The 14,612-nt window shown below is 34.5% G+C and overlaps 2 protein-coding genes across 2 annotated transcripts; one reads left to right on the forward strand and one right to left on the reverse strand.

Moving 5' to 3' along the window:
* The first annotated feature begins 2,629 nt into the window (after positions 1 to 2,629).
* LOC102607329 (hypothetical protein) lies at positions 2,630 to 4,043 on the forward strand. Its single transcript, XM_006493119.4, has 2 exons — positions 2,630 to 2,798; positions 3,702 to 4,043. Exons 1-2 carry the CDS (start codon positions 2,676 to 2,678, stop codon positions 3,795 to 3,797), a joined length of 219 nt encoding a protein of 72 aa, XP_006493182.1. The 5' UTR covers positions 2,630 to 2,675; the 3' UTR covers positions 3,798 to 4,043.
* Positions 4,044 to 6,255: 2,212 nt separating this feature from the next.
* On the reverse strand, positions 6,256 to 10,180 carry LOC102607625 (receptor-like protein kinase). The gene is made up of 2 exons (XM_006493120.4): positions 6,993 to 10,180; positions 6,256 to 6,880 (listed from the first exon to the last, which is right to left on the reverse strand). Exons 1-2 carry the CDS (start codon positions 10,003 to 10,005, stop codon positions 6,534 to 6,536), a joined length of 3,360 nt encoding a protein of 1,119 aa, XP_006493183.2. The 5' UTR covers positions 10,006 to 10,180; the 3' UTR covers positions 6,256 to 6,533.
* Between the last annotated feature and the right edge of the window lie 4,432 nt (positions 10,181 to 14,612).

Below are 14,612 nucleotides of genomic sequence, written 5' to 3' on the forward strand. Positions count from 1 at the left end.
CCCAACCATACAAAAACTAGTCAAGCACTTAAGCCATTCACTTAATGAGTGTAAGACAGGGGAAACCAATTGGTATTGTGCCACTTCCACTAGGCTTACTCTTGTTGGCGAGAGTGCCATATAGAGTCATGACCTCTCATCCCATGATAGATGGTATTAGAGCCATACTTGCCAAGCGCTTTAATGTTGTACCATGTAGGTCTTCACCTTTTTGGTTGCAAGGGTCAATAAGTGGGATGAACATGCGGGTACTCACATCCCTAAGCGTTTTCACCAAGCGAAACAGTGCCTGCATGCAAGTCGTCTCTTTGGATCAAGTAAGGGTAGGCAAGGAGTTAAAGTGAGATTGTGCAAGGCAATCAACATTCTTTCATAGTGGAAATGCACACTTTTGAGGTGTACCTTGCATGCTCATTGTATGCTAGTATCAATTATTCCAGCCCATTCTCATTCCCAGCTCATTCTCATTCCACCACATTCTTATTCCATAAAGTAAACGCACCATATGTACCTTCCACGTGTAATTTCCTTCTTCTAGCTAATTAGTCATGTTGAGAAGCCAAATAAATGCAAGTCACATTTGCGCATTGCTAATTAAAGCAACCATCAGACCTTTTCACCAATTTTAGCACCAGCTCCCTAATTAGCTTTGCTCTTCTAGACGGCTTGACTCATTAACCAACTGAACAAGTGGCCTCAAGTGCACTAAAGCATAATGGTGGATGGTCACCAATATCGCAACACCCTAATTTTTTTTTCCAATTTTTTCAAAAGAAAAAAAAAGAAAGATTTAATTTTTTTAAAAATATTTTACATTACCTGAAGAAGACAAAATTAACATTTCACAAGGTTATACAAAAATGGGATATTTCTATAATGTTCAAACTATTATTATCAAGATCAATATTTTATTTATAAGGTATTATTTATCCACAATCGACGAACATTTAATATATACCGCAAGATAATATATCTAACTTTTATTCAAATTTTAAGAAAAGTAGAAAATAAAACATTGCATATTTTATTAGATCGAGAAGTATAAAATAGGATGAGAAACTCTAACTTTTTGCCTGACTAAGAAAGGTTAGGGTGCTTACATTAGTGTAGATTCTCACTTAATAGATTTTTCAACAAGGCTGCAGTTACGTTGGAGCATCTCCAATATAAAGCAGCCACATCAACCATTGGCTGCTTTAGAAAAGTATGAAACAATTGTAACAACATGCATCCAATGGTTAATGTGGCTACTTTACGTTGTAAATGTTCCAATATAGCCGGACCCATTTAACAATTATCTAATATATAACGGAATACACACATTTCTAATGTTTTTCCCTCTTTGTAATGGGTCATGTTAGGCTGACCTAGAGATGAAAACATCATGTCTCTAAGCAAAGTAATTTTAGTAGGGTAAAATAATAAAGTTAATAAAATAATGATAATAATAATAATAATAATAATAATTAATAATAACTAAAATAATAAAGTTAATAAATTTTAATAATAATAATAATTATTATTATTAATGGTATTTAAAATAATAAAATTATTTGTGATTTGAATAAGGGTAATTTGGAAAATATGAAAAAATTAGAGGGATACAAAAGTAAATATATATTCCATTCCCATTACCTCATTTTCATTCCCAACCCCCCCATGGGAATGAGATTCTCATTTCTTATTCCCAAATTATGTGGGACCCACACATTTTATTCCCATTTCCAAATTATATTTTGTCAAGTAAATATGAGTTTCATTCTCATTCCTTCATTCACATTTCTTATTCCATGAAGTAAACATACCATTATAGTATTTTTATATGTTCAAACACATACACCACACACTAACAAAACTAAAAGAAAAAAAAATGAGTTGTTGTTGCATTTCTTTAATATTTACCAAATCCGAACTCCAATATGCAAAAGCAAGTACTAAACAAAAACAGTCCATAGTTAATTTTCACATGTTTTTTAGGTTAGGCTGACACTCCAAAATTTTATTTTTACTCTAAATTCTACTAATGCCAGATCTATTTACGAATTTTAGTAGAATTTGTACATGTTGAGTTTCTGAGGACAATAATAATATTAAGTTTACAAATTACGTGTGGTATAAATTACGTGTTACCAATTCACATGTAAAGATGAAAAATTTGATCTTTTCATATCATCATTAATATAATAGTTAATATGCCACTCGGCCAAAAGCTACACTCTCACCCATAATAGTACATTATGGGGGTTTAATTCCCTCTTCATTTATGAAATAATTGAGTGGAGATAATTTTTTTTTACGAGATGTGAGTAGAGTAGATGTCTCTCGAATATTAGTAAAATTTAAAATCTTATCAGTGTTTCATAGAATTTAATATAAATTAATTCTAAAAATATTTAATTATAAGTATTAATAGTAGTCTGATATAATATCAGCAAAAATCTGATTGTAATATCTGTGTCAAAAAAATATTTAATAGCGAATGATGCGGTAGTCGGTAGATACAACCTTCGGTAATTCATCAACTGGGCTGGGTTTTCTTCGGTTGAATCCAAAGCCCGACCAGGTTGAGTCCACCTTTCAACAAACGGGTACTTGTACCCGTACCCGATCCACCGGCGGATAGTGTTGTGTTATAAGGGAAAGGGCATGGAGAGCGATAAGGAGAAGAAGAAAAGATGGGTTACGTATTGAGAGTGAGATTAGCATCATTCTTCACCGGTGCAGCAACGGCGTCCGCTTTGGGCCTCTATATCCTCCACAACGATTACAAACTTGCCCATGAATCAATCTCTCAACAGGTACCATACCACCGTCCTTATTTCTTAGTGTTTCTTTAGCTTCTGGGTTGTGTTTTCTTATTCCGTATCTATAAATTTCTCTTACAATCTTCAAGTAGCAAGAAATTTAATCAATTTTATGCATTTGATTTCCCATATCTGTAAAGGAATTGCATGTTCTAAGTGTCTCCACATTGTGTGTGTCTTATGTTCTTGTAGTTGCAATTACTTAAGAATGTGGGTTGCCGGTGATTTCTAGAAAAGTCAGCAGTGAGATCTGTGCAGAGAGATTCATATATCCATGGTTCCTTTTGAGAACTTTTGAACGGATTGATTGTATGAATCTTATAGAATAGATGGTCTCTGAGCAAAACAATTTCCTTAATGTGCGACATATTGGAATTCAAGATCATTTCTGAAAGCTTGAAAGCGAACATCTAATTAAGGTTCCATTTGGTATCAAGATGTTGTAGCTTAAAAGCTCAGCCGATGGGAAATGGAAGTTTTAGTTGTGAAATAAAAGCTTGCATTGTTGCGTAAACGTAACTTTAAAATCTTGAGAAATAATAATTTTGAAAAAAATAAAAAGATTAATATAGGTTTTCATCAAAACACTGTTGTGGTAAAATTATCTTCGCTTCTAAATGACAATTGAAAGTGTTTACCAATAAACTTATAGTTGTAGATTAAACAGCTGCCAGACAATAATGCCGAATGGAGCCTAAATTCCGGTCCATCCATTAGTTTTGTTGACCCTCCTTTTCCTCCACACGTGTCTTTTCCTGCACCATATAGTATTTTTGTCGAAACTATCCAAATGGGGATGCCTTTTGTGTTGCCATTTTGATTGTGATTCGATGCTAACATTCATCTTGTTAGTTTGCAAAGAAAAAGAATTTAATTCTTATTGTCCACTGTCCTCAGGTGAAAAGCCTTCATCAGTCATTGGATAGACGAATATCTACTTTGGAAACTTTGAAACATGATGAAACTTCACAACATGTGGAAGCAACAGAGTAAGTTCCTTAAGGCACACTGCTGCAGTTTGATGCTGTTGTCCTAAAGCTGTTCTTTTTCCTCAACATGTACTTGGATTATTCCTAGGTTTTTCATTTTTATTTCCCTTTTCACCTCTCCTTCGAAGGAATAATTACAAATTAACTGTTTCCTATAACTGTCATTTATCTACTGATATTGGTTGGAGACTGCCATTTGTATTCAAATTAAACTTTAGAGAGTTCAAATTGTTTGTGGTTTCCCTTTTTATTGCTGATTCTGTACATCAATGTATCCCTAAGTTGCTGCATTACATACATGTTATATTAGTCTCTTTATCTGTGGCACTGGACTCCTACTAGTATGCTTACTGCCACACAACCACCTGCTTGAGAATGGATTTTTCTTAGAAAGTTGGTACACGTAATTGGTAAAGGTCGGAAAATTATGAGTAGCCTGGCATGGAAAGTTGAACTTATTAAGGATAGCATTGGTAGTTCTCAGAGGGAAAATTTTTTAACTCAGCTGCTTTTTAACGAAGAAATGGAATACCTATTAACGAGGAAATGGAAATATGTGTAAATATATAATCGTTTCTTTTAATCTCTCTGTGAAAATGCTTAAAATCAAGAATTTGTCACCGATCTTTCTTTGATTTCTCAGGATTTATTACATATTAAAATGAACTGATTTTTATTCTTCTTATGGCATTTCATCAAATTCAAATTTTTTCAACTTGAATAAATCTCTCCGTAAATTGTATGGATTTTGCACTTATGTTTGCTCCTCTGGATATTGAGCTATTTCAATTTAATCTAAGTTTGTTTTGTAAATCATAACGGAATTGAAATGACTGAGTGGGATTTTTTTTTCCCCATTTTCACTTCTTTAGTTTGACAATTGGGGTTAGGATTTTGGTTTGCTTTGTTGGTTTGAACTGATTTCTTCGGTCATCTACCAAAAGTTTAGTTTGTCAATGAATTGACAGTAAATAAAGCATGGAAAAATGCACAAGCAAAGATATAAATATTTCTTACTTTCGTGAAAACACTACGAAAATACTGTTTTATTGGTTGTTATATATATATTTTAGGTGCTAACACTCATATTTTTTTTAAATACGAACAAATTTTCTTAAAATATAGGGTTTAATAGAGTTAATACTAGAGAATGAGTATATTTATATATATATATAATGTGGAAATAGTAATAACAAAAATTATAGACATTCAGTACCTAGTAACTAGGAAGTGTGTGAAACTCTTGATATGAGAAAAGTCTCCGCTAATCTGCACCAGGACAAAAAGTCTTCAATAACTTGAAATATCGATTCAGTGAAATATAGATTCAGTGATGACACACTTGAAATAACTTCAAAACTCTTTTCATTCCTAAAGTTTCATGTAATAACTAATTTCATCCATACTTTTTAAACAATAATTCAAAACATCCTTTCGCTAATTCATTGTTAGTTTAATGTCCTTAACTAGTAATTTATTGAGGGCGAATTAGGATTTTTTTATTAAAGTGATATAAACTATATTAAAATAAATTTTTTACACAATTAAATAACACTACAAACTGTAATTAACACAATATCTTTAAATCATTGGAAGAAAAATTCAAAAATACATCCAATTTTTATTTGCTTGCATGTGCTGAATATCTCTTTAATCTTCAATCAATTTTTATATAGACTTTTACCATTGCTATTCTTTGACCATTATTTCGACCCAAGTCATTACTATTGTCTCCCCAAGTTGGCTCACAATGCAATTAAAAAGTATACTTATACAAACATGAAAATTATGATTACTTTTTGTACTTAGATCTGGGTTTTATAGGTATTTCATGCCGTCAAAATAAAAAGAAATGCAAAATAATTGCTTGAAACAAAAGCTTTCATCTTTTTTAGTATTTCTTGTTTAGTGAGATTAGATAAAAATCATTTTTAGTTATATATCAATTTTTATTTATTTTTTTCTAATTTTCTCTTTAATAAAAAATCCTTTTTTGCCCTCAACGAATTACTAATAAATGGCACTTAATTAATGTTGAGTTAACAGAACGATGTTTTAGGATGTTATTTAAAAAGTATGGATGAAATGAGCTATTGCATGAAACCCTTAGTATGAGAAGAGCTTTTTTCCTCCATCAATGGCTCCTCAATCCGCTGTTCCAAACACCACAATGCAAAGGAGAAGATTGTTACTTGAAAAAGTTATTTGCTTTACCGTGAGAGAGAAATTATCATGCTAATGCACTGCATCTGCATTATCGCCCGAAAAAGGTCTTTGATAAATGAGAACTCTGTTCGAAATCATGCAACCAGAAAACGCATTCTCAGGCAAATGGGGAAGATGTCAACAAGAATGTTTACGATCTTTCATCTCTCTCAAAGATGTTATCTCATACTAACAAAACAACGTTTGAAGTACGGTAATATGCACCTAGAAGAAATAAATTGCTTACATCTGCATCATAAATCCAAAAGACCAGTGAAAAATGGTTCATCTTTAGAACAGAAGTTTTTGCAGTAAGTTCCCCAATGCTCGGTGTGCTAATAATGGAATAAACCTTTTGTACGTGACCTTAATGCTCTTCTTTTAACACAAATTTACGAAGTGTTCAAGGCAGAAACATTTTTTCAGAAGCAAAAGCAGTGCCTAGCTGCCTTGTAGGCTACTTTTAAGTGATGTGCCATTTCTTGGTCTTGCATTTCTACACAGCAAAAAATCACCAAAGTGCTGGATGCTTTGTTTATCTTCTTATGCTTCCTTCATTTTTATCGTTCAGTTTGATGAGGAATCCTACAACTTCTCTCATGGAGGGTCTCATATCAGCTACTTGCCTGGTGCATTCTAGTGCCAACTCTAACAATCTCAGTGCTTTTAGTTGATCATCACTGTCCCAGAAACTGATTTCCCTGTCAAGGAAGCAAATGCACTCATGATTTTCTTGTAGCTTCCACCTCGTCCAGGTGACGATATCCGTGTCTTCTCCAAAGCAGGGGTCCACTGGCATTTTTCTGAACAGAAGCTCAAACAGAATGACGCCATAGCTATACACATCAGACTTCTCTGTCAATCTGGTTGAGTATGCATTTTCTGATGTGCAGCAAGACAAGCAGCAGAAAGGATTTAGAAAGTGAGCTCCCAATATCTATTTTTTCAAGATCAATTAGGGAAAGAAAAGGAAGTGCGGAAACATGCAACTAACCTGGGGCTATGTAGCCTAGTGATCCAACAATTGCAGACCTTGTTGAGCTGGAATGAGAATCAGAAATCAACTTGGACATCCCAAAATCTCCGATCTTTGGTTCCAATTCAGAATCTAACAGAATGTTATCTGATTTAATATCTCTGTGAATAATTTGTGGCACACAATCATAGTGAAGGTAGGAAAGGCCTTGGGCGATGCCTAAAGCAATGTGATACCGAGTGTTCCAATCCAAAACCAAGCGAGGTTCATTCTGGTGCAATACATTAAAAAGTGTTCCACCAGGCATGTACTCAGTCACAATGAATCCATGTTCATCTTTTGTACAAGAACCAACAATTCTTAGAATATTTCGATGCCTTACTAAGCTCAAAGTTCTTATCTCAACATCAAAGTTTGTCTCGGAACGATTCAGTTTCTTGACAGCCCAATGCTTTCTCGAGTTGTTCGATAATGTCCGATAGACAGTCCCATGCTTGCCTTTCCCAATAATGCGACCTTCAGTCGCACGAATAACATCTTCATATCTCAAATCCCTTGGTAAATCTTCAGATCTTGATTGAACATCTTGAAGAAGAGATGGATCTGAGAAGCATTTACTTCGAAGGACTCGAACCACCATTATGTAAAAAAAAGCACAAAGCAAGGCCACAGAGAGAAGTACCCCAATAATTATGCCAGCCAGACGCCCTCTTGTATGCCCTCTCCCATTTTTACCACAATTACCTTGCCGACAAAGTTCAGAATTTCCAAGAAAGGACCCCGGATATGAAACCATTAAAGTGGTCCAACTAGCTGGTAGTTTTCCTGAAAAGTGATTAAATGATATGTTCACAAAGTAAAGGGAGACCATGTTGTTCACTTCAGTTGGTATCTCACCAGAGAAGCTGTTACTTGAGAGATCGAGAATTTGTAACTTGTCAAGATTGCCAAGGCATTCTGGGATTTTCCCAGAAAGCTTATTATTGCTTACATTTAAAATTGAACTGAAATGATGAAGCTTACTCAAACTGCAAGGAATAGAACCATCAAAAATATTGCTCCCAAGCTGCAACTCAAAGAGACTCTGGACGGAAGAGAAAGCGTCTGGAATTGCTCCACTAAGGTTGTTCTCTTGAAGGGAAAGGCTTTGCATTTTTTCCAATGATATTACCTCTGAAGGAATACTACCCGCAAGATAATTGTCGCTGAGGTCCAATTTGATCATTTTTGTGCATTTACCTAACTCATAGGGAATTCTGCCATCGAGTTTATTAGCAGAGAGTCTCAAAATTTGAAGATTCTCAAGGTTTCCAAGTTCAGAAGGTATGGAGCCAGACAACCTATTCTCAGAAAAATCAAGCATTGTTAGATTGCTCCAAAAACCAAATACTGGAGGTATGCTTCCTTGAAGCAAGTTTCCTCGAACATCCAAAAAGGAGACCCCTGGGTTCCTTTCCAGAGTAGCTGGTAAACTCCCTTGGAGAAGGTTGTTGCTCAGAATCACTCTCCGAAGAGAGGAACATTTTCCAATTTCAATAGGAAAGCTTCCATTGAAGCGGTTGTTTCCAAGGACCAAAACAAAAAGATTAGTGCCAACACATATGTTTGCAGGAATTGGCCCATAAAAGCTGTTCCCAGTTAAATCCAATCTAGACAGATAAGGAAAATGTTTCCCAAGCTCCAGTGCCACCTCTCCAGTGAGATGATTATGAGCTAAAGATAGAAATTGAAGATTTCTCAAGCGGGTAATATCTGGAGGGATTCTACCAGTCAAGCTATTGTTATACAGAGCCAACTCCACAAGTTTGCTCATTCTACCAATTTGATGCGGAATAGCTCCTTCAATACGATTGTTGAACAGATAAAGAACCTCAAGCTTCGCGAGATTGCAAATTTCAGGAGGAATAGTTCCTCCAATAAAGTTATGCTGAAGCCTGAGATCAACAAGTGAACCGCAATTTCCAAGCTCAGGAGGTAATGTTCCTTGAAGTCTGTTATTAAAGAGTAACAAACTGTTTAAACTAGATAGATTTCCCACTGATCTAGGAATTTGACCAACTAGATTATTTCGTGAGAGAGCAATAACTTGTAGCTGATTGCAATGAGAAATCTGCCCAGATATGGTTCCGTTAAGTTTGTTTGCTGAAAGAACAAGCTTTTGTAAATTTTCGAGACCCCACAAAGTCTCAGGAATTTGCCCTTCAAGATTGTTGTCATCCAAATACAGAACTTCAAGTTGCAAAAGACCCTTAAATATCCATGGTGAAATAGCCCCCCCGAAATTATTGGAGGATGCAGAAAACTCAACAAGATTGCGGCAATTGCTCAGGGAAGTCGGTAAAGATCCAACAAAATCATTCTCATGAATCAAAAGATGCAAAATTGCACATGAATTTGGGAATTCTGGTAATAAACCAGTTAAGTTATTTGTGTTCAAGTACAAAGACTTCAACTTGGGTAGAGAACATATATCATTTGGAAGCTCACCATTTAAAAAATTGTTGTGGAAGCCAATGGATTCAAGACTGTAGCAGAGGCTTACCTGTGGGGGAATTTTACCAGAGAGTGAATTGTAACCCAAGTCAAGCCATGAAAGCCGCTTCAACTTGAAAATCTCAGGTGGGATTGAGCCTTGAAAGCGGTTGTCATTGAGAAGAAGAGTCTTGAGTTGGCCACAGTTGCCAAGTTGCTTCGGAATGCTGCCCGTGAATTCGTTGCCACTGAGATCAAGAGAAAGCAAATGTTGGTTTTTGCAGATGTAAGAGATTGAGTTGTTTAGGACACCAGAGAGTCCAAAGCCTGAGAGGTTCAAGGCCTTGAGACTGGAACTATTGTTGTAGCAAGACACTCCCGACCATTTACAAGGAGCAGAAGTTGAAACAGATTGGTTCCACGGCAAATGACTTTGTGATTGTTTGGGAAGGCTATCAAGAAACTGGACAAGGGAGATGGCTGATGGAGGTGAAGAAACTGATAGAGCTAAGAATTGATTGAGAGAGAAGAGAACATAATAGGAAATTAACAAAAGCATGGTGAGTTAATGCTACGAACGCTGCTAATGTTGTTGATAATGGACAGAAAATGGCAGCACATGCAAAGGTACAGATTCCAATATGATTGCTTTTGGTACGTTTTGAACAGCCTTCAGATTAAAATAATGAGAAGTTGCAGCACTTTTGAGTCAAAGAAAAGCTAGGATTGAGTAGATATGCATTAAAACTTAAAAGTGAGTTTAATGAATATAAAACTAATGGTGTTTTCCACGTGAGTTATATATATGTTTTTACTATGCAGCTGGCCGGCCATTGCGAAATAATATAACAATTTGAATTTTGATGTTGATCTTATTGGAGCGCACCAGCCTTGCCCTTGTAGCTTCCATGATTGATGAATTTAAAAATGGGGTCATATGTACGTACTGTATACAATTATTACGATAAATGACAGCGACATCGGAAAATTTACAAAAATCATCATAAATTTTTCTCTTACTTTTTGAACTTAATCCCTCTCAACTTTTTTTCTATCATAACTAACTAAATACAAATTTTTTAGATTAAATAACCCTCATCAATTTCAACAAATTACCAAAATAATACTACTATTAAAAAATCATCAAACATAACTAACTCACCAAAAGCACCAAATCTCATCACTCTCAACAAATTATCAAATTCATCAAATAATTGTAGTAACGCACAACTAAAGAAAGAATCATCCATTAAAGAGCAAGAAGTTAAGGGTAGTGTATTTTTTTCACACAATGTGTATTAAATATTTTAAGTTTAAGGTTTAGTTTGAAACTGATGTGATTTTTTTTATAAATGTTGTTATTTTTCATTCATAAAATAATGCGAATCCTTTAAGTATTTAGTTGAGTTGATAGATAAAAAGAATCATTGAAAATACTAAAAATTCAATTTAGAACATAATTGAAGACAAAACTCAAAATATGTGTGACAAATATTTATTTTTGGTGATAAACAGGGTGACAACCGCTTGTCGTACATGATTAAAATATGTGGCAGACACTTGTTTGTCATAAAAAGCAAATGCCTGTCACTCGTATTCATCGTATGTGTGACAATTAGGAATCTAAAAGCGGGGAGTGTTTTAGTCCAAAAACTGTATTTGGCTAGTTATGAAATTAAAAAAATTGAGGGGTCAATTTTAAAAAATTTAAAGTTTTATAGTTATTTTTATAAATTTTTTATATCTAAATAGTTTAGTAAAATGGTCGTGGAGATTTCATTGTTTTTATTATATTAATTCTATTTTAGGATACACGATTCCTTTTATCACACAGACTTCTATTTTATATTTATAAATAGTTACATAGGCTCCAAGGTTAAGAATATAAATTATTTAAATAAGGTATGTTATGTGTAACCAATTATGAAAATAAGAGTCTCTGTGATTATTTTATCAAACTAAATGTATTAATATATTTTTCTTTAATTATTTCCTCTAATTTATAATATATTTAGTCTAACATGACTTAATACATAAGCACATTTCCCATCTTACCTCGTTTTAGTTATTAGAGAGATACAAAAGATAATGTGAACCATATAGATGGATTTAGTAATTACCAAAACTAATTCTATAAGGTTAAATTTACGGCTCTAATATAATTTTTCTAAATGATATTCTTCAAATAAAACATCTTAAAATCACAATATATATTGTAATGACCATAACTAAATAGTCAAAATATTTTTTTTCCCCTTAAACGCAAAATACGTACATAACAAATAAGTTTTCCCTCTTTCAACGAAGATAGAAGATAAAAAAATTCATATATAAAGAGATATACTTAATTCGATATTTGATGGGGGTATTGTGGTTCAATTATTGTAAAAGAAAAAGTAATATAAGCAATGCATGTGCATGATATGAAATGAGCACAATAATTTATTTAACATACAAAAGCACTCCGACCTGAAGGGAAGAGTCAAATCCCTCCTACCTACGTCAGCACACACGAATGTGAAGAATAAAATGTCTTTACAATATTAAAGGAACGCTCTGATTAGGGGTGGGAATCAACCCGCCCAACCCGTGAACCCGACCCAACCCGTGTGATTTTTTACGGGTTGGGTTGGGTTGATAAAATAAACGGATTGGGTTGGGTTGTTAAATTCCCAACCCGCACTATTTGCGGGTTGGGTTGGGTTAAAAATTTTTAACCCAACCCAACCCGTCAACCCGTATATCCATATATAAATTTTGATATTTTATATAAAAATTAAAAAATATAAATATGAAAACTTTGAAATGTTAGATTTGTTCTAAGGATTTTAATATTTGTATTTTTTTAGTTTATCTAATTAATTTATTTATTTTTGTTCACTAATTAATTAGACTATAACAATAGATTTTTTTCAAAAAACCAATCCAATCAACCTAACTCAACCGATCAACCCATATGTGTGTAAAAATTATTATATAAATTTTGATATTTCATATAAAAGTTAAAAAATATAAATATAAAAATTCTGAAATGTTGGATTTGTTCTAAAGATTTTAACATTTGCATTTTTTTATTTTTAATTAATTTATTTATTTTTGTTCACTATTTAATTAAACTATAAAAATAAATTTTTTTAAAAGTCCAACCCAACCCGACCCAACCCGCAGCTTTGCGGGTTGGGTCGGGTTGGGTTGAGATATGTAATGGGTTGGGTTGGGTTGAAATTTTTCAACCCGACCCAACCCGACCCGTGCCCACCCCTAGCTCTGATCATATACATAAAACACATACACCATCATAAAGAGTAGGAGTATAGGACTATTAGTACCTCCACATACCCCGCCTCTTAGGATATCTCGTTAAAAGCTTTTAAAATTTTAGTTTTTTTTCTAAAAGAACCCACTTTAATTCCGCTTATAACCCTGCAATTTTATTTCTCTACAAACCTATCTCACTCTCTCTTATGAGGTCTCAAATCCCCCACTCTCTCTCTTTATCAATTGGATTGAATGTCTCTCATTGTGAGAGTTCCTCTCATTATATAAAAACTGTAGAGATTTACAAGGCTGATTTTCAGCTATTACATCAACAAAATCTAGGCTAATTTCTAGTAATTAGATCTATCTAAACAAGAAAATTACTGATACTCCTAATTACAATATATATACAGTTATGATACATAATTTATGCTTTGATATATGTTGTCATCCCCCCTCAAATTGATGCTGGTCGATCAAGAAGCATCAATTTGCTCACAAGAAACTGATGACGCTTTCGTGTCATAGCCTTAGTAAATACATCAGCTCTTTGGAGAGTAGTGGAAATATGAGGAAGAGAAATAATACGAGTGTCCAAAGCTTCACGAATGTAACGACAATCTACCTCAATATGCTTAGTGCGTTCATGGAAAGCCGGGTTTGCAGCAAGCTGAATAACACTAGTATTATCAGCATGGAGTGGAGTAGGATTAGATTGAGAGAAACCAAGCTCAGCTAGAAGTCCACGAAGCCAAACAAGCAGCAAACATAGCACGACATTCAAATTCAGTTGAAGATTTAAAAACATGATCCTACTTCTTGCTCTTCCAAGAAATCAAGGAATTCCCAAGAAATATGCACCAGCCAGTGACAGATCGTCGAGTGTCCGGATAGCCAGCCCAATCAGCGTCACTATAGGCAACAAGATGAGGAGGAGAACTAGCGGGAAAGAACAATCCACGGCTAGAAGTCCCACGAAGGTATCGAAGGATACGACGAACAGCAACTAAATGTAAATGACAGGGATGTTGCATGAATTGACGTACTTGCTGGACAACAAAAGAAATATTCAACTTCGTAATAGTCAAATAATTCAAGCTTCACACCAATTGTCGATAGATAATAGGATCATAAATGAGTTTACCTTATTCACTACGATACTTTGTGTTGACTTCTAGTGGAGTATCCACAAGAGAGGCATCATGAAGACTAGCTAATTTAAGCAAATCTTATGTGTATTTATGTTGATTCAAAGAAATCCCTGAAGAATCGTAATGAACTTCCAAACCCAAGAAATAAGTAAGAGGACCAAGATCCTTCATATGAAATGAGGCTTGAAGATGTTGTTGTAACTGAGCAATTAAGGCAGAATCTGTCCCAGTGATAACAATATCATCAACATAAACTAGAAGAAGAACAATACCAGTAGCTGTCTTGCAAAGAAACAAAGATGAGTCATATTGGCTTTGCTTAAACGAGAATTGAAGCAAGGTGGATCGGAATTTATCAAACCAAGCCCGGGGAGCTTGCTTCAACCCATAGAGCGATCGCTTCAGCTTACAAACATCTAAAGAAGAGGAGGAAGGCAAGCCATGTGGTAAAACCATGTAAATCTCCTATTTGAGATCACCAAGAAGAAACGCGTTTTTAACATCCATTTGATGAAGTGGCCAGCCTTGTGAGGCAGCAATCGAAATAATCGTACCGACTATAGTCATTTTGGCAACCGGAGCAAAAGTCTCTTCATAATTGATCCCATACTCTTGTTTGTTACCAAGGGAAACCAGTCGTGTCTTATAGCGATCTAGAGAACCATCTGAACAAAGCTTGATTGAGTAGACCTATTTACAACCAATAGGTTTAACATTAGTCAGACAATGAACAATATCCCATTAGTGATTGTCCTTG

The sequence above is a fragment of the Citrus sinensis genome, chromosome 3, assembly GCF_022201045.2.
Source record: "Citrus sinensis cultivar Valencia sweet orange chromosome 3, DVS_A1.0, whole genome shotgun sequence".
In the NCBI taxonomy this organism is placed as follows: Eukaryota; Viridiplantae; Streptophyta; class Magnoliopsida; order Sapindales; family Rutaceae; genus Citrus; species Citrus sinensis.

Excerpts from the sequence above, each read along its gene's own strand:
- LOC102607329 (XM_006493119.4), top strand. The coding sequence starts at position 2,676 with ATGGGTTACGTATTGAGAGTGAGATTAGCATCATTCTTCACCGGTGCA. Across the intron at positions 2,799-3,701 it reads ATGAATCAATCTCTCAACAG|GTGAAAAGCCTTCATCAGTC; the intron begins GTACCATACCAC and ends CACTGTCCTCAG.
- LOC102607625 (XM_006493120.4), bottom strand. The coding sequence starts at position 10,005 with ATGCTTTTGTTAATTTCCTATTATGTTCTCTTCTCTCTCAATCAATTC. Across the intron at positions 6,881-6,992 it reads ACTAGGCTACATAGCCCCAG|AAAATGCATACTCAACCAGA; the intron begins GTTAGTTGCATG and ends GCTGCACATCAG.